At 38.4% G+C, this 25,916-nt stretch overlaps 1 protein-coding gene across 1 annotated transcript in view; it reads left to right on the forward strand.

Annotated features, from left to right (window-relative positions):
• The first annotated feature begins 889 nt into the window (after window positions 1-889).
• The window catches only part of PEX5L (peroxisomal biogenesis factor 5 like), a 116,875-nt gene continuing 91,848 nt past the window's right edge, over window positions 890-25,916 (forward strand). The window contains exon 1 of the mRNA XM_013295565.3: window positions 890-992. Coding sequence (XP_013151019.2) covers window positions 972-992 — 21 coding nt within the window. The 5' untranslated portion in view covers window positions 890-971. The remainder of the gene's footprint in view (window positions 993-25,916) is intronic.

A 25,916-nucleotide genomic window follows, 5' to 3' on the forward strand; every position in this document is an offset into this window, starting at 1 on the left:
GGGAAGGGCTGCGAGCGGGGCGCAGCCGGCCGCGGGGTTGGAGATAACGGGGTAACGGCCCCCCGGCTGCTCCCGCCCGTTCCCTGCGCGCCCCCCTCCTTCCCCGCCAAGAAGCAAAACTCGCGGCCATCCGGGAAGCTCCGTGTGCCAGATCCAGGTTTTGCCGTGTTCTGGCTCCGGGACGCTCCAATTTTTTTTTGTTTTTTTATGCTTACTAATTTTTTAATTTATTTTTTATTTTTAATCGCTGCAGTGGAAACCGCCAGCGCCTGCCGGGGCGGTGGGGCCGAGGGAGCGCAGTTCCCCCGGGACCCCGGCAGGGCTCCGCCCGCTGGCCGCGGCGCTCCGCGGGGCTCCGCGCGTTCCCTGGATGTTGCACGCTCCCTCTGCGGATGGAGGGAGGGAGGAAGCGAAAGAGGGAGGGAGGAGAGAAGGAAAGAGGGAGGAGGGAAGGGGGGAGGGAGGCTGGGGCTGCCTCCGGGAGGCGGGGGAGGGCCGCCGGGGCCAGGGCCGCCAGGCGGGCAGGCCGGGGCGGCTGGCAGCGGGACGAGGCGAGGTGCAGCGAGGCCCGGCAGCGGGCGGCCCCGCTCCGCCCCGCCGCGCTCCCCGCCCGGCGGCCCCGCAGCCGCCGCCGCCCGGGCCCGGCCCGCCTCCCCCCAGCACCCCGCGAGGAACAGCTCCTTTGCAGTTGGCAGCACCGCATTAACACGGGGAGAGAGGCAGAGAGAGGCAGAACGGGAAAGAGAGGGAGGGAAGGAAGCAACCCAGATCACTGGGTTGCTGGAAGCAGTAAAGGAGCTCCCAGGACAAACTGAAGCTTTTGCAAAAAATAGCTCTTTCAGGGTTAGGCTTTTTTTTTTTTTTTTTTCCCCCCTCCTCTTTCTTTTAGTCAAGTGCAGAGGAGAAGTGCCCCCACCCCAGCGTCCACCCAATCTGTCGGCCTGAGGGGCACCTCAACCAGACAAAGCAGAATGTACCAGGGACACATGCAGGTAAGACGCTGCAAGCAGGCTGGAGAGGCAAAGCCCTCCGAGCGGCTCCGCCAAAACGTGATTCTGTGAAGTTTCTGTGGGTTGAGCGGAGGGGAGATGCCACCTTGGCACCGTGCAACAAGTGAACTGGTGCAATAGGATAGTGGCACTCCAGCTCGGGGCTGGAGGGAACAGCATGCCTGGGGCTACCTATGCTCGCGGGGGGAGAATGGAAAAGGGCTTCTATCAACTTTGTAACTAGGTGAAGTTTTGTGTGTATTTATTCATTTGTTATGCCTGCTCATTCAAACAGATTCAAGGGAGCATTCCAGGGCAAACATTGTTATGGCATGCTTTAAGTGACACATGTCTCCTGCCACCCTCTTGATGCATCTCTTCCTGTATGTCAAGTGAAGGGCAAACAATAAGGGGAAAAACAGAGCCCTTGCTTTGCAAAATCTGCAAAGATTTCATGCCACACTAAAGCTGTCGATTTGCATAGTGTGTTCTGTTTAAAGGTGATGGATTTCTATTCTTCCCTCCCAACATGGGATAAGGATTGATTTTGCTAAGCCCCAGAATGACTTTGTAGAATGAATTCAAACACATGCCTAAGTGACTTCAACATTTTAGGCAGCAATCTTGTTTCATGATCCTATTGATCCACATCGCCATAGCAGAAAATGCCTCTCCCTGATAAAAACATACTAGTGCCTTGGACGTGATGACTTTAACCTTGACTCCCGCTCTCCTTCACATGGCTCTTCCTTGGAAAGCCAAATCTGTTTTGAAGGAGGGGGAAATGCCAAAGTGGAGTAAAGCTTTACACTGATCTCCCAAATTCATTTCTTTGTTTTTGGACCCAATTAGGCTTTTTGTTCATTGCCAGGAATGATCAAATGCTTTTATCACGTACAGCGGCACCAGCCTGGCACGTAGTGTTGTTAGTACTAAGTCTGTTTACAGAGAAAGTACAGTTTTACTAAGTGTAAGCTGACCACATTTGTTTGGTGTGATTCTGCACAGCACTTAAAAATCTGCTGAATGGTCGTTGGGGATGTTAAACTTCAGTCAATGTCAAACACAGGGTTATGTACAGGATCTGTGAGTTAAGTGAGGATTCTGATTCAGCACTCCGTTTTCCAGAACTGAACGGTACCAGTTACTCTTTTATGTTTTTGTTATCTGATCTCAACAGTGATAAATAATGTGTCATAATATTGCTTGTGATAGGAGAGCAAACAGGTTTTAGCAAGAAATGTAGAAGTATACGTATTACTATTTTTGATAATAAGTGTAAAGTATGCATTGTTTTGTGGTGACACGAAAACAATCCTGTAACTAATGATACTCAATTGGACATTGTCAAACAGGTATTTATACCCTTATGATAGCAGAAGTTCTTTGCTATGAGGTATATATTGCAAGGTTTCAACAAACATACAGCACTTTTTAAAAGGAAATGTAATGGAATATTGAGGTGTCTGGCAGCTCTATAAATTTTCTGAATCATTAAAAAGTTGAAATCAAAATTGCAATAGGAAAAACAGGTCAAAACATAAATATGTTGTGACTGATGTAATCTGATTTTTCTTTCAAATTATTTTTATTTTTCTAGCCCAATTTTAACCAAGTTATCTTTAAAAGTTTGCTGATATTGAGTATGCTTGTCATTGCTAAAAATAAAAACCCACCTGAGTGCATCAGCCAAACTTTTTTATATATTTCTGTCCTAACAGGAAGCATTAATGTTCTTCAGATAATGCCTAAAAAAGCCTAAAGCATTAGGAGAGATTTTTCATGTTTACTATACCCTTAATTAAAGCCTTTATATGAGTCAGACAAAGACAATAAAGAGCTAATTTCTTTGCAATGAAATGGTCTACTGTAATGGTTATTAAACTATGTCAGAACAGAAACAATCAAAGTTACCCTACAAGTACCATAAAGACCAACATGCTAAAAAAAAAAAAAAAGAAAAAAAGGTAGGCATATCTAAGCATTACAGGTCCTTTCTTACTATCTCCAAGACTTCTGATAAGATTCCTATGAACTTAGGGAAAACTATTGGCAATTACCTGCCAATATAAAATAAGGTGAACACAAAACCATCCAAACTTGGGTGCATTAAGTCAGGCACCTAAGTCAGTACCTGGACCCCTAAACAAAACCAATCATCTTTTAAAAGACACTGAGCACTCACAGAGTGCTTCCACTTCAAGTGAAACTGGAGTGTTTAGCTAGACCCTACCTGGGTACTTCAGCATCTAACTTTACAGATTCCAAATGCAAAATGATGTGCCAATATATAATGCCTGATCCTACACTTCTTAAAGCAAAAGCTCTTCTGAAGCTACAGCAGTCAAACGCAGGATCTGATTTAGAATGCCAGTCATCATTTTTCTTTTTCCTAGTGTTTTGTTCTCAGATGTAAAAGTAAACTGCAGAAATAATTGCTTAGTCCAATTTAAAAGATGTTTACAGAGCCAATGTTTTACTAATAACCTGCTGTAACTCAGCTAATTCTTGGAAGACTTCTGAAAGGTGAGAACATTAACAACTGTAACAAAGTAATAAGCATAATTACAGAGATTGGAAATTTACCTATCTTGAATAGGCATCAAGCATTATCAGCTTCAGTGGAGAATTTCTGACTAAGCTAAATAAATTCTGCAAGTGTAGATGAAATACACTTTGCATTTAAGCACCGCTGAAGTCCGGAGCCTGAAGTACTTTACATCAGTCCGTAATATGTGTGTCTCTTCTTAATTTTTAGGTTATAGTACAGATGGGATTTTTTTTTTTTCTGAATCCCAGAAAACCAGTTTATTCCAAAGACCTAGGTTTAGATTTCCCTCTTACTATTTTATAAATGCATCCTCACAACACAGAAATACTAGAAAGGTCCTAAGTTAAAATTCCAAAGACAGTTAAAATATATATATATATCTCTAAAAAGGATGTGTGCTACTGGCTGAAACCACCATCCTTATATTTCCAGATACACTCTACAGGGCTAGATGTTACTTCTGCATTGCATGCTTTCACATAAATTACTAGGAGAAAGGTGAAGTGGCCTTCCACAGAGTGAGCAACACACAGAGAAATAGGATGCAGCAAAGTGCAGTGCTACAGGAGCTCTTTCAAAGCTATTTCACTATCATAATAAGCATAAGCATTTCATAGCCCTACTTACCAAGCTGGTTTACTCAGTAACTGTCTAAAACATAACAGGGACTGACACAGGTTCTAAGGCATGCAGCTACCTCCTGAAGCCTGAGCCTTTAAGGTGAGCTTTTTGCATGAGAAAGAACTTCAGATGAGATGCACAGCCTATTTGCCAACACACAGCTTTAGTTATGTAAGTAGTCCTGTTTAATTCAGTAAACTTAGGCTCCGACAGGATAATAACCGATGTATACAAGAGCGGGATTACACAGATATGGCAAAAGAACTGAGTCTAAATGCTAAAACCGTACAGTATTTCTCTCCTAGGACAATGCGTGCAATCCAATGTGAGCTGTTTTCCATCTTCAAGGAAACAGTAGCAGACCAGATGGAAGCAGAACACAAGCTGAGTTCATCCCACAGTCACTGTTCTAAGATGTCTATAATTTTAACAACCAACAATAAGATACTTCAAAGTTTTTACAGTATATCTACCTGGTACCAGTCCCTCCCACTGACTTTTATGAGAGTTCTATAAATGGCTGGAGGGTAAATTACAATCATAGGGTGGGCTTTTCAGCAGCATTTGGCTTCCTAGGAAATTCAAAATAAATACTTTCAAAACTGCCTTGATGCTGTATAGAGTCAGCTTTCTCCAGCACAAACGCTTGAACATAAGAAGTGCTTTGCCAAATGTTGGCATGGGATTTTATGTATGGCAGTATTATGTTTCAGGATGGCTTAATTTAGACAAAGCACAAATCTTGACCACACATGGCTATCAGAGTTCCTCTGGCACTTTCTCGCAAGAACAGGCTTATTAGTCACGATGCCTTGGCCAAGTTCCAGATCAGATAGATAGTCTCTTAAACTTTTAATTGCATAGGCAATCAGCTTCATGCCCTTAATTGTTGTGTTGTCTTCTGTACTATTAAAGATATTTAACATTCTACCATTGGCATTTCATATTTACATGAAAGGATTCATATTAATTATTCACATTTCACTAAGATTTCAGTCATCAAACACATACCTATATGATTGTAGTGGGTCTACAGAAAAATAACTATGTACACATGAAAATTCTTGCAAGATGAAACCTCAAGGGCTTCACATGTTTTACTGGGCCTGAGAAGAGTTGCTAAATATTTTAGAAGTTATAAAAAACATTTTTGCACTGATTTCCCAACACTTAAGACAAAGCTAACTTACTGGGAGAAGTGAAGCAGAACTGCCTCGAGATTAGCTCCAGATGCAGCTTCTTTGCTTCTTTGGTAACCTATTAAAAACATTGTAATAGTGTTGGTTACACTGCCACCTAAAATACATAAAACCCAAGCTATTGATCAATTGGTAACAAAAAAAAAGTAATCTCTGCCGTGCGTTTTGTACGTGAATAAAACGGCCCACAAAGAATACACACAACATAGAACTGGATTCACTGCTAAATTGAATCTTTGCTCAGCTTTTAAGATCAACATAATAATGCTACAAAATTCTAAAAATCTGAGCACATAGCTGGAATGCTAACTGACCCCTAGTGATGTCTCCTAGCCTAGCTGAAATTCTATTATGATAAACTGGTAATTTTTCATTATTACTAGCATTTTCTAGAAGTACTCACAATGCAAGGGCAGTGTTTATGATGGTATGTTTTCCATTTTGTCTTGATATTTTCCAGTTATTCACTAGCAGCTTTTCAAGTTTTGAACAGCAGATTATGAACAGGCTTATAAATGAAACAAGCTAAAAATAATGAGCTCACTTTCATTGAAAGAAGTTCATTCAAAGAAAGTAGGTGATATACTGCTTTTGGCTAAGATGCATACTGAAACTACAAATTCTAAGTATGTGTAATGCTGGTATAGGGAAGCATTCCTTGAAGCTGTTAGGCAGTTTAACAAGAACATAGCAGAAAATCTTGCAAAGGCTTATAAACTCTTGGCACACCGTGTATTTTTTCCTGGATGCAAATTAAGAGGAACTCTTACTAACTAAATAAGGATCCATCCCTCTATTCTGGAATTAAATTCATTCAAAACATAGAAAAACAACAGTCCCTAGCACTGTCACTTATTTATATAAATATGTTGGTCTAAACCCAGTATACAGCTTTCATAAAAGAGGCACTGTTTACTCAAGAAATCATGCTGTATTTTTTAAAAAAATCTACAACCATTGTCACAATTTATGATGGCATGATGCAGTTGCTAGTTCTTTAAACTCACATCCAGAAACTTGGATTCTACCTCTATATTCATCATATAGTTTCACCAAGCCCAGTCACCTTTCCACACATCCATTTTGCCTCACCTACGTTGTCTACTTTGATTACCTAGCATGTATGCTAAACTTAAGTAGCAGTTACTTTATTTTTTTTAAATCGTGTTTTCAAATATCTTAAAATGTACCTGCACAACTACTAAAACCAAGGATTGGTTATCAATAGCAAAATACTCAGCTGCATTAAAACCTACAGAGAGAATCTATTTTGATTATTTACCTTTTACTTGTCTAAAAGTTTAGGCTCACAGATGTTTGAAAACTAATTTGTTTCACGAGATACACTGTTAACATATCAGAGAGAGAAAAATGCAGGCTGGCAGTCTCAGAACGGAAGAATGTAGGTGAAACTCTATGCAAAGGAGGAGGCCACAAGCTAGATCAGGATGAAATTTCCAAGTAGGACAAGGTGCATGAAAGGATGGGAAAGAAAGTAACCACATACAGAAATTTAGAGTTTCCTTTAGGAAATGCAGTGTCATAAACATTAATCTGTAGAACATAACTCCTAATTTATAATAATATTTTTTCTAAGCAAGCTGATTCTCCAGAAACTTAAAAATAAAAAGTGTGTGTTAATGTCTAAACCAGGTCTGTTTAAAACCACCTATCAAGTTTAATTTGCTAACTATTTTCAATAGTTAGAAATTAAAATGGTAAAAACATTGGCATAGTGCTTAGAATAATTCTGACTAGCTTTTTCTTCTTACATACCCAGCACAAGAAGTATCTACTACTTGTTTGTAACACAGAATGTAAGTTTGCAGAGTCTATTTCAGAAATAGCTGATACTGCAAAACTGAGAGAAGTAGTTGTCTTCGAAATCATGACATGTAAACTAGGAGGTGACTTTCTGTAGTAATGCATTTTCATCATTGCCCAGTAACATTACTAACAAAATGCCTAAGGATCATAAAGACCATATTCAGCAAATTCTTGTACCCAGTTACAATTATTCTGAAAAGTATGATATTTCATTGCTTTCTTTTCAGGCTTTTGAAATTCTGAGTCACTGGTACATGAGTTTCACTTCCAATGGTTTATTTGCATATAAATAAAGTAAATTCTAAAATATAAAGTAATTGAATCTTATTATACTGAATGGAAAAAAAACCCCACGTCTCATCAGGTTATCTATCCCCATGAATAGAAAACACAACCCAAAATTTCAATTAGCCCCTGAATGTGATTTTTCCAAAGTTTGCACTATTAGTCACAAGTCTCAGCATTACTGCAGTTCCTCCCAAACATTTTTGATTAAACTTCTGTCAGGTTGAAATAATAGGTGTAAGCCCCAAGTTTCCTTCCTCCACTTCTCCATGGCCTACCAAGACACTCAGAAAGATTTGCCAGGGTTTCTTCTCTCACTCTGTCCCGTTTGTTCATTTTCTCTTCATCTGGGTTCAAAGGTTTTCTTGAAAATGTTTTGCCTCCTACCACATTTGCACTGCAGTTTCATTTATGCTGCCCACACTAGGGCAGCCAAGCTTACCCATGTCATGACCGCACATTGTGTGCAATGAGGTCTGGGTCGCCTCTCAGCAGCGCTTGGTCACAAGACAGAAATGTTCCACAGTGAAGTTCACTCCCACAAGTAGAAAGCAGCAAACTGATGGCCGAGGACTTCACTACCAGCAGAGCTTACTACTCACAAACTAACTCTAAATTAGGAGACAGTAGGGGACCACTAAGAAAGGAAAGTAGCTGGCTTTAAAAGAGCAACCTGACTTTTTGCCTGCAGCCGCTACAACATGTTTATAGGGCAGATTACTGTTCATGAACTCTTTTTTCCTCACATGATTATCTATTTTGGCAATCTCTAGAGAAAAATGACCACACTACAGTCTTTGTGACTTTCTCTGTAAAATACAGGAACACTCTGCTGCCTCATGTTCACTTGTCTTAGAGCAGTCTGCTATCTTCTGGTAACTTGCCACTGTTAATTTCACATAGATTCCTTAAAACACCTCTTGTCCTAACACAGATGTTGTATGTAATACAAGTTAGATGAATACAAACATCTTTAGACAGCATTTTTCAATTAACATACAAAATAACAGCTATGCATTTAGAATCTGTCAGTATAATAACAAAAGCATATGTGATAAGGAATGTACTGTGCAATGAATTCAGACAATCTTTCTTGATTACGTAACAGAAAACAAAGTCTTAATGAGATACATAAAATAAATTAAAACACTCTTATCTGCTGATATTTAGGAATGACAACTTCAGAATGATTTTCACATGCATTTATTTTAGGACCAGTCAAATTTTTCTTTTTATTTGTTCTTTCCCCACCCCACCCCCCACCTTAGACCAATCATTTGGATTTACAGACTAATTTTAAAAAGCTGAAGAAACAAACTTTAAAATTTGCCTTGCCAACATTGGAGCCAGTGGTATCTATCTTTACATGAATAAATATAAGTGGAAATTTTATCAATGGAAAGGAGAGAATAATTGTCTTCCAAGCCTTTTTCACATTAATACCTGTTTTCCTAATGTAGGAATAAGCAAAGACTATAATAAATAGAAGCTCTTTTGAGTATTTTGAGTGTTATGTAAAACTGGGAGAAAACATCACACTTTTATGCAATAGTAATGTGTCAGAGCTTTTTAAAATCCAAAGGAGTATCCCCTAACAGGAAGATCTGAAAACAAGTCAGTATCTGTATATTTTACACAGTATTGCAGTCAATGTATTTTACACAGAAGAACAAATTAATATTTGTTCAATAAAATAGAAGGATGGTCTTAGTCTTCACTAAGGCCTTGGACACTGCTGTCATAGAAGTTATGACAGAAATGTCATAGAAGTGATTAGTGAAAGAATAACAAGTGTAGCTTGACATGTGTCTCAAAGTGACAAGTTATTTCTGCTGTCATTCACTGAAGTTTTGCAAGGAAGATAATTTTCCAGTTACAGACTTCAGATGCAGACAAGGTCTTTCATCTTTTGCTATTCATCATCTAACACTCCTTCTAAGAACCAGGACAATTTTAAGAAGGTTTTGAAAAAGAAATACAAGGAAGAATGTTAGATAAAAGAAAGGAGGAAAATAATGATACATACAGAGATGGACACATAATGATCCATAACAGAGAGAAATAAGGCAAAAAGCCAGAAACTAGGAAGGAAGGAAGTGCTCTTATTGTTCTGAACAGTAGAAAACATTGTTAGTATTACCACTGTACTTAATCTGAGTAATGTACACAATATGGCAAGGTATATAAAACCGTAAGGGATGCGCAGGCTTGCCTGAAGAACAGAACAAAAGAATCTGAATTATTAGAAAACAGCTGGATAATAGACAGAAACCATGAAAGAACACTTATCCCTGGAGCACTCACAATAAAAGATTATGCACTTTTCAGGAAAGACAGAAAACCAAAGATGTTGGTCACATTAGGAACCTTGATCCCAAGAAAGTGGGGGAAAATTGTGAAAAGCTTCAGAACTAACATTTTAAATTGTTTAAATGTTAAGACAAAGCCAAGAGCACACAAGAAATGGGAGAATATACTCCTCAAAGGCAGAAAGAAAAACTGCAAAATGCCTTAAGTAAAGCTTATTTAGATCTTGAAAGCATATTAAAACAACTGTTGAAAGTTTTTCAGTTACATGATTAAGAAGGACAGGGAACCTAATTTATGGTGCAAACCCAAAATGGTTAGGAGAGTATGAATCCTGCAATTGCTACAAAAGGGTGAAACAAAGCTCATGCAGAGGTACGCTATTTAATCTCTTCCCCAAACTGATGATGGAACTAGTATATGATGGTGAAGACTTGGTAGCAAATATTTAAGCAGTCTAGTTATGAATCCAGAAAGGACAACAGAAAATATGTCAAAACTTAAGATAAGATGAGAAAAATGGTAGGACAACTAACAGCTCGGATACCCACACAGCTATCCATAATCTGAAAGGTTTTAGGGGACAGACTTTACGGAAAATTAAACAAACATAGACAGAAAAATGGAAAAAATGCTATTTTAATTTATCACGAGAAGATACTGTCAGGCTAACTTCATAGCAATTTCTGTTATCATAACTGGGTTTTTAGGCAAGAGAGATGTAACTGACTTGATCTATATCATCTTTGGTAAGCATTTGTTACAGCACCACAAAAGAAAAAAGAAATTACTAGTGAAACTGGAGCAAGTAAGGAATAGTAGAGAATCTGTAAAGAGGACAGGAAAGTAATTCACAGGGAAAGGAAAAATAGATCATTAAAGGAAGGACTGTCAGACTGAGGAAAGTTTAGTAGGGAGGGTCTTTGTGGGTGACTGTTGGAACTGATGTCTGATGTCTCATTCAGAAATGTACTAGAAACAGGAAGATGCTGACCACATTTGTTGATTACTCAATGCTGGGAAACACCATCAGTACTGATGAGTTTCATGTCACTATACAGAAGGAACTGTGTGAACTTCAACAATACAAATACAATTAAATGTAACAGTACAATATGACGTTGAACATCAATAACAAAAAATGCCCACCCTAAGCTGTAAACTATAACTTAGAAATTACTAAGAAATCCTTGCCCGTACAAGATGACTATCAATATGATGCAGTACTAGTTTTAGAAGAGTTTTTTTCCAGAATAGTCAGGAAAATATCAACGCCAGTTTACAATGCCACTGGCAGATTTTCAGTTGAGAATCTTGTACAGATCTGGTGAAGAGGAGGCATGGAAACAGGTCCGGAGAAGGAAGGGAAAGTCTATCTTACAAGAAGACACCAAAAGATTTTGGCTTCATTCGTTGAGCAAAATGACGTCTCAGCAGGGACATAATCAAAACATGTAAATGCATCAGGGAGATAAACAGCAGATATGGAAAAACCTAAATTAGCTAAGGACAAAACTGGCACAGGAACAAATGGATATTAATCGGCTGTGAATAAATTTAGGTTGGAAATCAGAAGAAGGTTTCTGATCATTAGAAGCAATCAAAACTTCCAGTAGCCTTCCAACTGGAACAATGGAGGCAAAAAACCCAATTACTTTAAAGATGAAACACAATCAATTTATGAAAGACTTTGTATGACATGCTGACTGCGACAGCAGAAGACTGAACCTCGATAACTTAGGAACACCACCTTCATCGTCTTCTGAAATTTCTCTGACTCCAGCAGAAACAAACCCTGACTCTTGTTCAGTAAGATCAAAATCCTCAACTTCAAGAAGTCAAAAGCCTTCCTATTATGGCTGTGGGGGGGGTTGATTGTCTTCACAGCTTCAGTTCCCTCCCACTAAGATGCCGTACAAGGAATGACAAATTAGTCCTACTTCTCCTCCCATTGCCTAGTCCAAAATGTAATTTTGACTACTCTTAAAGCTGAGCTTTACAGTTTGAATACTCTCTGCCAGCTTCCTTATCGAGTCTCCCACTCAGCTGAACTGATAGTTTTGCTGCATATAAAACCTTAATAATCAGAGGAAATTTATTTCCCACATACAGCTAAACTCAACAGTTCACACTAGAAATGTTGAAGCTTTTCTCCATTTTGTATTCATATTCCTGCAAGCAGCCACAGAGTTTTTGAAATCACCAGCTATGTTGACACTGTGTAACAGTAAGCTTACGTTTATTTTAACGGACAAAGTGTATGTGCATGAGGTTCTAAAGCAGAACTGATCAGAACCACTAAGGATATTTTTTCCTTGACCTCAGCGAAGCCAGGGTATAGCTCTTTCTCCACAGTACCACCAGCTCGCTTTCCTCTCCTGAGCTTCAAAAATAAATGCAATGGTCATTATTTAGAGCATATGCTCTTAAATAGGAGAACTCAGTGCTCTGTTTGTAGTCCTAATTAGGAAAAACTACTGAACTCACTTTGGACCGTTCTCTTTGAAGGGACCATAAACCCACATTTTATAGTCAATCCTATGTCCCTGCTAGTAGGCTGAATCAGAAAATTATTTCTAGTTTAATTCAGGCTCATAAAACTACTTCACTATCTGATTGCTGGGGTTCCTGTCCCATCTCAGATCACAATGTCTATGATTTGCATCCCTTAATGTATCAGGCAGACAGATGTCCAAGAACACTCCATCACAACTTAATATCATTACTGCCTTGCAGCCCTTGGTTGCTAGCAATTGTTGTGCTGCAGTTTACTGAGCATTGTTCTGATCATTGAAATTTCAGAATTTCAGGAGTCATGCCAGCAAAGGGATTCCAAATAGGTGAGATCACTGGATAATAGCTACTCAAAGATATGCAAAAACGTATTGCTAAATGTACTGAACAAGGAAGTAGGATGGTCATTTGATGAGTTAAGTACTTTTTCCTGCCAGTACCTAACAAATGAACTCTTATTTCCATAGTGTTTGATAGGTGTCAAAGAGTAACAAAATGTCACTGCCTTTTTCTCATGTAGTCACTGGGAATTATCAGAAATAAAATTTCAAATAAAATTCCAAGTAATTAACTCGGACTCAAGCATCACAGAAAAAAACTACATTCAGGTTGTTGCATATATATTTTGTGTATTTGCTAAGCACCAAGCAAAGTAAATTTATGTGAATTTACAAAGAAGAGTATTTATTATTCCTCCTTGCACACAAACTTGCTCAAGTTCCATCCTGTACAAGTGTAATTTGCAGAATTAGGGAGCAGAAGGATCATGTTACTGAAATGGCTAACCAGATATGATAACAGACTAGAAAGACTACCTATATCAAGACAAAGTTTGTCAAATGGCTAAAATGTACCTATGTACAGCATGTGCCCACTGGACAAATGCAACTGGCTGAAGAACTGCAAACAGAAAACACAGGAATAGTAAGATTTTTACTGGTTTTGGTACAGCTCTGTTCATAAGGAAATAGAACGCTTGGCTTACACTAATACACAATAAACAATCAACATTTATTTTCAAGTATGACAAGTTCAGTGCCTGCATGGTGCTTTTGATATATCACTGCTGACAGGCATTCTTTGATTTCTAGTCTTTCTTGCTAAATCATCAGTTCTAAAAATTAAAATCCTACCTAGCATTTCACTGCATAATCTTCTGGACAGTGGGTTGGAAAGGAGTGCAAAAGAGACACATTTACACTCCTCTACAAGTGGAAACTTAGCACTGTTAGTTTTTTTCACTAGGACACTTCTGTAACACATTCTGGTTTATGTTTTATTTTGAAACCACTGAGATGATGGCTGGACTATGAACTGACAATTAAATACATACCTATCAAAGACCTGCTAATATTTTACAGAATACTAGTTTACTAGTCTGAGATAATTATGTGGCTATCCTTTTTTCATTTTTTTTATCCTTTAGAACTGACATATCTTGAAATGCAATAGAATCACTGCTTCACAGTTTATCTACACTTGTCATTTGTTTCTCCTCAACTAATTAAAACATTTTCATAAAGGACAGAAATATATTACAGACATTAATTAAATTCTTCTCTGACTTATATTTACAAGTTCTCACTAAATTCCAGAAGAAAGAGTTATTTACTGTATCTGGTTAGCATTTATTTCCCTCCAGTTTTCGTTTTGAGCAGTACATCAGAATTTGTGTTTATGGGTAGTAAAATAATTTCTGAAATTCCTGAAATATGAGAAGCATAATTTAAAACCAGAAAATTCATTACAGACTTCTGTCTTATGTCACCTTCTTGTGAATACTTATTACAGTATTGGCAGAGGATCATGGCACCATGTACTCATGTACTGCAAGATTCATTTAAAAAGATGCTACTCTATTTTCATCTACTCTCCATCCAGTGAAATCCTGGTTGCAGTAAAAGCAATAGCAAAGATACCATTAAGTTCAGCACAATCAGGATTTTGTTTAGAATCTTACACAGTAGGAAGGCATTGCTCCCTGTCTCAAAGTAGTCTTAAGAGGGATATCTTCATTCTGTGAACACGGAGAAATAACTAGTATAGAAGTAAGTGAAATTCTACTTTAGGGATTTGTACCCATTTACACTCAATTTGTATGTATTATATACTTTCTGCAGAAATAGTTGAAGGATTAAAATACCTGTTGTACAATTTGAAGGGTTTTAAATATGATCTACTCTGTCTATACAAAAGGCAGGCTCCATTAATATTAGCTCGTTTCTTCCAATAGGTTAGATGAGAAAAGCAATCTACTACGCAATTTTTTTGCAACTGTTTACTGACTAGGTTTGAAAAAGGCAACACTTGGCTCAGATGTGAGGAGAAAGAAGTTCGGAGACCTGGCATAATCAGCCCTGTGTGAGATCAAAGAGCCTTCCTTACCTGAAGTTCAGTATGCGGGAAAAGTACTGGTAGGACAGTTACAGCAAGTGATGCTCGTTTCCCCAGCAAAGATGAAATTCTCCCAGGTGTGCATGTGCAAGGTCTTAAATCCTTCACTGGAACAGCGCAAGATCCTACCTGCTGCTTACAAGCCATTTACACTAGACCAGCCTCCACCTGATTGTATTTTTTTATATAAATGCAAGTTCTGTCCAATAACTTTCCGGATCCACATCCGCAATGAAGTAGCCTCCGATGGTTATGGCAGTACTACAGAAGGATCTGGGGTTGGTTAAGTACCTGCTTTGCCATTGCCACAGATTTTCTATATGAACTTGGACAAGGCATTTATTGTCTATGTGCCTCTGTTCTCCATCAGTGAGAAAGTAATAAAAGCACTTCCATCCTCACAGAGTGTTATCCAGATGTATTAAAACATATAGAAGGACATGTTCATGCAGTTATGGAGACCACTTTTCTCTCTAATTGCTAAGCTGACTTTTTATCCTGATTAAAAAAGTAATCTTAAAAATAACCTTTAGATTTGAATCCAGGTTTTTTTTGCCAGATTTCACACAGGAAATTACAGTGTAACAGCATGCTACAGGATTCAGTGCCCTTCACATAACTGAACTAGTAAGAGCTGGAAGATGTATACAGATAAGGGAATCCCAAATATGAGAGGTTTCTCTTCAAAACATGGAAACCTGACCAAGTAAATTGAACTCTTCCTTCTGGGATATGGGTGATAAGACATGGGTAGAACAATGATTCATGTAGGAACAGAGGCAGATGAGTACTGCAATAAAAAAGGAACCATAACTGGATAAGAAAAACTAAAAATAACAAAGGATCTCTGAAGCAAAAGCCAGTCAGGAGCGCCCTGTCCAGCATCAGCACACAGCACTGGGCATGAAAGTCACACCATGGGAGTGGGGGCAGGATGGTGTGGTCGAACCCCCAGCCACAGGGAGTGAGGAGGAGAGGAATCTCAATCTCAATGAGGTTCGGTACCTGAGCAGGGGGTCAGAGCTGTGAGTGGAGGTGGTTGAACATGTTTTTTAGCAGGTAGCGCTGGACCCCCCTGTGATTTTATCCATTGGTTCTATGAAACTGGAACAAATTTTTCATACCACAGTATCCAAATCTAATCCCAGCTATGTCTGGCTAATTACTTGTAATGCAATTAATTCAATACATTACTTCATAACTGTTGTATACTTGAAATCTGTAATACAAGAAATATGATAAATGGAACAACACTGTGAGCCCAATCTTGATTTCCACAAACCAGTTTGCTGAACTGGAGCACACTAACAAATTATATGGTCTTCAGGAACAAGCCAACATTGCTTACTTTTGTCAGAAAAAGTCTTGTTTCTCTGTTGCTTACAGTAAAAGATTATTCTGGTTTCTTCTTTTTTCACATATAATACAGAAAAATAACAATGCAGTGCACCTAGTTTTTCTAAACAAGATGATTTGGTTTCAGGGTGGCTTTCTAAGTCTAATAACACATAATATGATACAAGAGGACAAGGAACAGACTGGTGTTGAGCAATGGGATGCAAAAAAACCAGCTACTGTGCAGACGTATTTTCAAAGTGACTTTTCAAGATGCAGAGTTGTGAAAAGGTATGAAGCAGAAGAGTTTATTCAAAGCAGCAGAACCAGTTTAAGTAGTTCTGAGTAAAGGGCCATAAGGTGGGTGCACTGTTAGAAAAAATGGACCACACCACTTGGAAGCGTGAAGGGTCTCCTAACACAGTAATTAGCACACATATCAATCTGAAATTTTGAATAATATCATAAGATAACATCTCAGACTGATACCCGATGAAAGAGTTAAAAGCCTCAGAAAGAGGCCTTTTCTAGACAGTTAAGATATTTAACCAAAGTTAAGATCCTTTGGTCTTCCTATCTAAACCCAGGTGAAACACTGTAGTGAACACTGGAATTTAAGATTAACACCTTGTATCACCTGCAGCACACCCTTGGCCATGTGGTTCTTAGTCTGTTAGTGTTAAGTACAGCCATGAGAGTGGGCCATCCAGTTAAGATGCCTATGAGACACACAGCCCCAGCTGTTAGAGCACTTCTACAGGAGAAGGAATATGCCAAAGGTGTCCTAAATACCACTGTGGTCACCAGTTGCTTTAACATTCTATCTCTACAGAAAGAGACTGCAACTTCATAACTGATATCTGCCCCATGCGTAGAGGAGGGTATGTACATTCCCTTCCACCCTCATTCCTTAAGCTATGCTAGGAAAGACAGTTTCAACAAAACCTGCTGTTAAGGGCCATAGCTTTTGCTTTCAGTAGTTCTCAGTTTTGAATGCAGTTCTTTGTCATTAGACTACATGAGCTGTAGGCTACTGCTTGTAGAATCACAGACCAGCTCTCCAGGGAAGATCACCAACCTCTTGAAAAAGTTAATAAGGAAAGATACCTAGGGATTCCTGTTTAGAAAGAGGAAGGAGTCCTGACTCCTATTCTCTCTTACACTGCACTGCCTTTAGAGCAATTACTACTAATGATCATACTAAAAATTATACGTAGTCAATCTTAAGAGACGGAAAATAGAATAAAATCAGGTAGATTTTGAGTTGAATGGAACAGATCCCTGCAAGTTGCTGAGCTATACACCCCTCTGACATCTGCAGAGACCCCTTAGGTTCAAAGGATGACGCAGGCGCAATTAGAAGAGAACCTGATACTAGAAACAACAGCTAAATAACATAATGTGATTCATTAATATTGAGAAACTATTTAGCAATTAAAGATAAATTTCACCAAATGCTGAAGTACAGAACATGCTGAAAACATACAGAAACCATTAAACCAAATCATTTTAGAAAAAAAAGAAAGAAAGAAAAAAAAACAAAAACCCCAAACAAAATAACAGAGGACACTGCTGCTGGCTAGGTATTTGTTAATTTTTAATGCGAATTTATTGCATATGTAAGTGATTGAATTAGTAGCACTGACAGGAACCCAGGCACAGTAAAAGCTTCCTGATACTGACACAGCACTGCTCAAGCTGTACAGTCCTGACCATTAGCAATGCCGCTATTGAAGCCCTCAGCCTTTCTCTCAAACAGTCTGCAGAGCACACTGGAACTGGACTGAGCAAGGTGTTGTTTCTGCGATGTGAATTCGCAGACTTTCATAACAAAGACTAGGATGAGACCACTACACTTTTTTAGATTAATGACCTCATTTGGACTCTGATGCCAGGCTCCAGGGAAGAAAGTCCAGTGCAAGCTAATATCATGCTACCAAAATACTGCAAGGTAAGTTTGGGGGAAAAAATGTTTAGAGGTTTTTGTATTTTGTGGTAAAGAGGCAAAAAATGCAAAAGGGAGTCAGAAACACCAGCTTGCAGAAGAGGCTCTAAGGTACAGAAATCAGAATGATTTCTCACCTTTAAGAAAAGAGGGTCATTTCCAGACACTCAGAGGCTGAGCAGTGAAATCTGGATCTTCTATCAACCACAGAGCAATAGATTGTTTCAGAACAGTGAGGCTTTGAGAGGAAACTAGGGGAATGTAAACTGCATATCTAATAATTTAAGCATGCAAGTCTATTGCCAAGTATTACCAGCTAAAAGGCATATAGATATCATGGCTGTTATGAAGTCCTTAGGGAGGCTCATAACCTTTTGGGAACACTTTCCTCCTTCCTTACAACATATTAACCTTTTGACCATGTTGGTGCTTGGATCTACGTAAAGAAATCGTACACACAGACAGTAATAGTTGGGGAACAGTAGAAACAAAACTGTGCAAAACATCAGGGATGCAGGATGTTTTGTGAATTCTGTATGAAAACCTCATATCCAAGAATAGATACAAATCTAAAAAAAAAAAAAAAAGAAAAAAGTATTTCAGATGCATTATAAATGAGATGAGCAGCCACAGGGAAACATTTCATTGCTGTCTTATAAACTGTATTCCTGTAGTGTCAGATTGTGACAATTTATAAGAACATAATATGAGCTTTTTCTAAGAGTAACACTGCTGGATTTAATGGTGCTGCTAATGGAGTAAGATTTTTTTCTTGGACTAAGGGTGCCATAAACCAGCCCTCAGTCACCACTTCCTGTTTATTTCTTGTGGTTTATTCTCTAAAGCGAACATGTATTCCTCTCGCTTGAAACTTCTGCTTGTCACCAAAAAAATCATTGCTTAATGTTCTCCTTTTCACACCATTCATCTGCATGGAAGGCATTTCTTTTTAAGTGAATCATTTTACGTGTAGAAGAGTGAAAGAATTATTGTTCTCTGATTATAAGTGAAGCTCTACCACTCTGCTAATGTGTTTTTTTTTCTGTAGGTCCAGACTGTCTCTTCTAAAATTTCATTTAGATATAATTTGTAATTAATTTGAATAATTTTAGTCACTTAGTAAAGTTACTTCAGTATTTCCCTTTTTATTGAAAGTTACTGCAATGCTGCAAGCAAGGTATTTTATTTGATAAATTTCTGCATGGCTGATCCCAAAGGAGAGAAGACAAAACACAAAAAAGGCCCAGATTAAATTCTAATCCAATTTAACAACAGCTGTAAGGAAAATGAGGAAATATTAGTTACTCTAGAACCCCCATCTCATGGTAACATAACAAATGAAGCTGACCATCCAGAAATTTTAACTACTTTAAGTTTTCACAGATAAATAACTGTTCTGTGAGCAACTACAGAAAAAACCAGGCAGAAGCTCCCACTGAATGACAACATTATACCAGTGACAAGATTAATGAGCTAGGGTTGAGATACATGTTAGAAACATCCACAGAGATGCACAACTAATAGTAGAATTCGCAAATGTTTTTGACATTCAGACCACACTTGCAGTTACAAACAAGTGTTCTAATACAGAGGCTAGAAGGATCCATTTATTGTTATCTCATATGGACTGTAACATAATACAGGCTGATGAGGTTCGCACACCTATTTGATCTTCAAGATTATAGTTTGAATGAGAACAGCATATACTCTGGACAAGCATCTAGTTTAAGTTTAAAAACTTGAAGCGATGGGAAATCTACTATCATTTGCTCAAAATGTTCCAGTAGTCATTCTCCAGACTGCTTCAAGTATTCTCAGAAATACTAGCAACGTATTATAACATTTCTTTCATACACCCAGAGAATATATTAGAAACCATCTTAAAAAAACATAATAAAGCAGATAATATTTTTAGAATTAACCCATAAAATGAATTATAATAAGAAAGTTTGAAATTATATTTATAGGCATGGACAGCGCATCTAACTCAGGACCTGCGTAAATAAGGACATGAAAGCCTCAGTTAAGAGTTTCTATCTTCTTGCTCCTAAGAGAGAATTTCAATTCACTTACAGTGGACAAAAGTGGCAGTTGGAGGAGTAAGAGGAATAACCCTCAAGGCAGCAGCCACCTTTTGCTATATATGGCACAAAATGATCTTACAGTGCCAAAGTTTCCATTGCCTTTGCACCAACCAGGATTTCACCTCTAGTCTTGTAGGAGGGCACTGTGATCAACTTCTCAAAAATGCCTGGGTCAAGAAACAGGAAAGCTGCTTTGTAGAGTGAACTTAAAATCCATTCACATGTATATGTCAGGAGTGTGTATTCCTGTATATTATAGTACGCAAAATGTAGTCTACCTACTCTGATGTAATTTAATCATACTTCTATTTTAGAATTTTCTCAGAAAGTTCCTGGCAACAAGAGTTTTTACAGTCCAATTAACAGAATAGGGAGTGACAGTCTCCAAGTCTGAAACCAATTCTCACTAACAATAATCTGGACAAGGAACTCCTCTCTTCCATATACATGGAAAGGAAACACAGTTATTCAACCAGTTGCAAAAAAACCTGGAAGAACCATTTTTATTCACACTCAAAATGGAAGCAAAAGACAAAGGAGTTTGAACTTGTCAGGAAAACAGATTAGTGTAAATCCTAATTTGTCAAGAATAATAATTAATATTTAAAGATAATAAACCATAGCTGGAGACAACCCTCTCACAAACAGAATGCTAGAAGCCAAGAAAAGACCAGAGGAAAGCTGAAAGGGCAAACTGCATTGTGCTAGTAAATCAAAGTAACAATAAACACAGGTCAGAACACAAATGCATTGACTCTACTACTAACTTCTTACTTCCCTATTCAGTGGAAAGGAAAAATACTACAGGCAGTACCACCCGCCCCCACTGCTTATCATTTATGCTAACCAAGACAATACCACCAACACTATTCCATGCTTTCTAATTACATTCACTGGATTAATTTCTGTCCTGTTACCTCCATGACAACATTAATTTCTTGCATTAATTCCCTTCTCCCCATCTATTAACGTAAATAGTAATCATTTCTGTGCAAGTAATACCAAAATGAAGTGCACTGATTTGGAAATGTACTGTGTACAAGTAAAACAGAAATGGAGTGAAACATTTATCTGAACTAGTCAGTCAGGAAATATTAAATTACAGAAGCATATATATTTTGGACAGTATGATATTTAGTTTCTTTCACATAAATTATTCAGTATCATTAATTAAAACCAAAATACATCTACCATCTATTTTTTAATGCTGGATTAGGATTGAAAGGATGTTTTCACTATTCCCTCATGACAATACACAGGCAAAAAAAAAATAAAAATCCCTCCATAGGGACTTGGTAGTTGAATCAACTTGTTTATGAAGGAAGTTTGTTTCATTTAGAACAGCCCCAGCAGACCTCAGGTAGTGCAGCAAATCTCTACCTGGATGCTGTCAGCCTTACTTAGCTAAAGCAGCTCCTCACCTGGAATTTATAAATTTTTGACCAATATTTTTTTCTCTCCCACTTTAATTGTGTTTATCCAGCAGCAAAAGTTGATATTTAATAATTCACTGGCAAGATTATGTGCCTGTACCTTTCCCTTGCAGCTGCATTTACTCAAAACAAAGCTATTCATGTAAGCCTTAATCAAGACACATCATTCTACCACACAGTGTGTGCACAAATCTACTTGGATCCCTTCAGCTGGGAACACCAGCAGTGAAGCCCCAAACTAGCAGGGCACGTTAAGTGGCAGGGCAAACCACTCTCGTTGCAATGGGGCATCAGTGTCACGTTTAGCTGATTTAAAAGTCACCTGGAGTCCCTAAGCACTCGGCAAAAGCCATGTTGTTTCTTCTGTGCCTGGGGAGTCACTGGAAGGGAAGGGCGAACGCCCGAGGAGCCTGGCCTCCACGTTTCTCCTCACAGCGTTTGCCGCCCGTTCTGAAAGGTGGGGCCACAGAGGCACCACAGGCACCTCTGATTGGCTCTGAGGGACCAGAGGCTCCCCTGACTGGTTCTGCTGTTGCCAGGGCCATTGAGGAGCCAGCTAAAACCAGCTGAAACCAGCTGTGACTGGCCCAGGGCAGCCCCCAGCCTCCTCCCGCGGCAGCCAGCCCTGCGCTACCAGAGCCTGGCCCTTATAGCCAACCCGTGGAGACAGAGGCTTACCATTTTTTTCAGGGTACAGCTCTTCCTAACCTGACGCTGCACAGGCAGGGTCGGGGGTAAGGCTTTGTCCTGCGCTGTAACTGCTCCCCGCTGGGACCGCAGCTGCAGGCCACGGGGGCGCTTCTCCGTGGGGAGAGCACCGTCAGTTCTTAGCTGGGAATTCCCAGGAAAAGACACCTCTTTCTTTTTTAAAGCTTACTTGATTGCAATTAGGCATTAAATTACAGTTAAAACTACTGGAATCAATCAATCAAAAGAAATTATCAATAACTACACAGTGCTAAGAATCTTCCTTAACTGAAGCCTATCTCCAGAATACCATCCATATGTATTATTTAAATAACATTTTGACAATCCAACATACCAAGTTATACTGAAAAGTTTTCACAGAAGCTGAATGTGATACATGAATAACACTGACAGCATCTGAGGTACTTGTGATTCCCCCACGTCAGACTCGTGGGATTCTGCCACCCTACCCCATGTAACTCAATTAAAGCTAACTTCATATGGGTGCATACAAGTTAACAAGCTGCAGTCGCACTTTTGAAAAAGGAAGACATCACTTTACTGAGTCATGGTACACATTCTTTTAATTACTTTTACTCCCCTTTCACTCCATCACCTCCCACAAAAAGCAATGCTTAAAGTGCTTTCTGCATGAAGAGTGGCTATGAGCTGAAGTTAATTCAGAGCCTGAGACTTACCAATACCTCAAACAGTGACAATCGAGTACAAAAAAACAAACTTCCAAAAGCTCCAAGAATATAGCTTGAACATCCTACCATGAGACAGACTCTTTTAGCTTCTGACTTGATATTGCAGATTCTATATATGTTGTGCTGCAAGCACGAAAAACCCCCACAACCATACAATGGTCAGATGCCAAAAGACAGCCATTTTTAAAAACATGTAAACACTTAACAGTAAACTCTTGCCAATATATTGTAGGAATTTTCAGGTAGTCAGCGTCTATCCGCACATCCGAGCCTGTGACAATGAGCGGGCAATGCCACAACTGCTGTGGTTCACACTACAGAGGCTGTACCATTCTGTAACTTCTTAAAATAAAGCTGTATATATTTTATCAAGGCACCTGAACTTCAGATTGCCATACTGAACGATTTCTCACTTCATCTAAATTACAAAACGTATTTGAAAATAAAGTTTTCCTGTAAAACTGGCATTTATGGCCTAATTACTGCACAAGATAATGGGAGCCTTGTGGGAAATAAAGCTATTTGTGTAAGATGAGGGACCTTTTCCAAACAATTTACTTTTGAACATACCCAGTTCTATAGCCATATTTACTTGGAAAAGCTGGTTTTAACTATGTGACTACTACTCTCAGATGGTAGATTTAAGAATTAATATTACAAAATCAATCAACACCTGATTCCACAAGAGTTTTAGATCTTTAGTATATACAAGAAATAAAGAATTTAACTCTTCTAAATAGGCAACTTGTATAATTAGCACTTCAGGCAGAGACATGAAGGATTAGGCTGAATCATTTGGAGGGTCATAGAAAGAGACTGTAAAAAAATTTCCATTCTGACTTCCTACCAGACTTATAACAAAAAAAAATATTTTGTGATATTGTGAAAACTGGTAGAACCGTAACCTTTACATAATAACAACACTCTTGTCCTCAGAAAATCAATAGCTGTGTCTTCACTACATCTAATCACTAAGGCTAAAAAACTAAATGCATTTTGGCAAAACAAGATTTTATTTATATACATATTTTTATATAAATTAAAGGAGATACATGACATTAATGCAAAGTTGCCAGTAAACACTAGAATATAATTTTTAAAGAAATTCTAAAAATTCTTGCTCTATGTGTTTGGACTTCAATATTTTCTTAATAACCCCTCTGTCTTTAATATGAAGCTTAGTGCCATGCTGGAAACCTTCCCATACAGACCACAGAGTTAGCAAATCAACAATAAACATTTCACACCAATATTTATTGGTATGTTGTCAGCCCTGCACATACCAAAGATCTTTTATTAGGATTACAAGGTATTTGGAAAGTACCAGCACTCTGGAGGATGTTACTGGACACATGGTTCACTGTGCCTATACAGTCCTCTGTTTTCTGAGGTTTTCCATGCCTCAGTTTCTCTCTTTATAAAAATACTTAGGGACAGTACCAACCTACCTTACAGGGATCTACCATGTGGTTAAATTCACGGATCCCTGTCAAGTTCTTCTAGATCCTTGGATAAAAAAATCCAAGTGAAACAGGGAAATGGTACTGGAATAAGTATTGGCAAATAAGGTGTTCTAAACTAAGGCAGAAAACATAGTAGCTTCCCAAAAAGCAGGCAGGGGAAAAGGAGGCTATCCTCTTCTTATATGCAAAATGCACTTATATTCTTTAATATGATTTTAATTAAAGTTAAAATGAGACTCTACATAGCTTTAAATGAAATTTCTATCACCTTTTCCCATTTTCCTCGCTTTTATGTTATCATTTACAATGCTTTTCTGACCTATCATGAAGCCTTTCATCTGAGAATTAACTTTCTTAACTCCATTCCCTGCCTTCCAAACCTACACAAAAATGCTGAAATTACCTGCCTGCCTGATTGTTCTAACCACATTATTTTTTTCTTCTTGGAAGTCTTTCCATCATGACAAGTTTAACCACTCCGCTTAATGCATATGTATGCAAATGAGATCAAGACAAAGTTCTAAACTGTCCGGTCAGTGTGGAATCATGCTCAGAAAACAATTCAGACCTGCCATCACACATTTTGTCCATCACTGTCCCATTGTAAATATATAATTCTTTTAGCGTTGCATTTAAATGCCATGGCATTTTAATGTACAGTGAACTTTCAGACTCCTTCATACCAGGCCTTTGTTTGATATAATCTGGATCTTGAAATACTGGGAATTGTTAACTACTGTAACACAGCAAGTTTGTGCTGTTTTTTTGAGGCATAGGACAGGAAATATTAACTCTGCATCATTAAAAATTATTCTGTACATCCATAGCCTAAGTCCAAGCAGAACATATACATACACTAAGAAAAATCTATTGTTTCAGCACATCCACAGAGTTGTGTGGGAAAACAGCATAACCTGTTCAAAACCAGCTCACATCAGCACTTTCTGCAGTATGACCTAGCTACTCCATCTTATTGAGCTTCAGTGTGTTTTGTTGGCTGGCAGTAGTGAGCAAAGAGATACTGAGAGAGAGAGACAAAATGAAAGTTTGGGTAATACATTAGCTGGAAAAAGCAACAATGAGAATCTCTTAATCTAACTATTTCTCCCAAACTTGCAGGAACCCACCAGTTAACTGCAAAAGCTTGCACATTTTCCACACATACTTGCAAGAAAAATTAAGTTGCGTAAGATTTAGTGTCTTTTAAAAAACAAATGGGGAGTCTCAATCTAGAATTTAAATTGTAAGGAAATTACTGCAAAACTTCACCATAGCTGATAGATTTATACAAGTTGACCTGGATACACTAACGCGTGGTCTCTCCACATTTTTGGGGGGACTCAGGCCCTTGGATAATGAGAAGAAAGTCCTCACTGGTTCTGTTTTTCTGTAGGTATGCTATAAATACGAGTTTTCAGTGCCTTTAATTCTTCCATTTTTACCAGTTTCCCCATAGTGACTTAGAAAAGAATGACAAATATGCACCAAATACATATACCATCTCAGTCATATGCAGGCAGGGAGGTGCAAGTGTCACGGTGGTCAAAGAGCTCTGCCTTAAAATACTCGTTG

This window comes from Falco peregrinus, chromosome 12, assembly GCF_023634155.1.
Source record: "Falco peregrinus isolate bFalPer1 chromosome 12, bFalPer1.pri, whole genome shotgun sequence".
Classification (NCBI taxonomy): domain Eukaryota; kingdom Metazoa; phylum Chordata; class Aves; order Falconiformes; family Falconidae; genus Falco; species Falco peregrinus.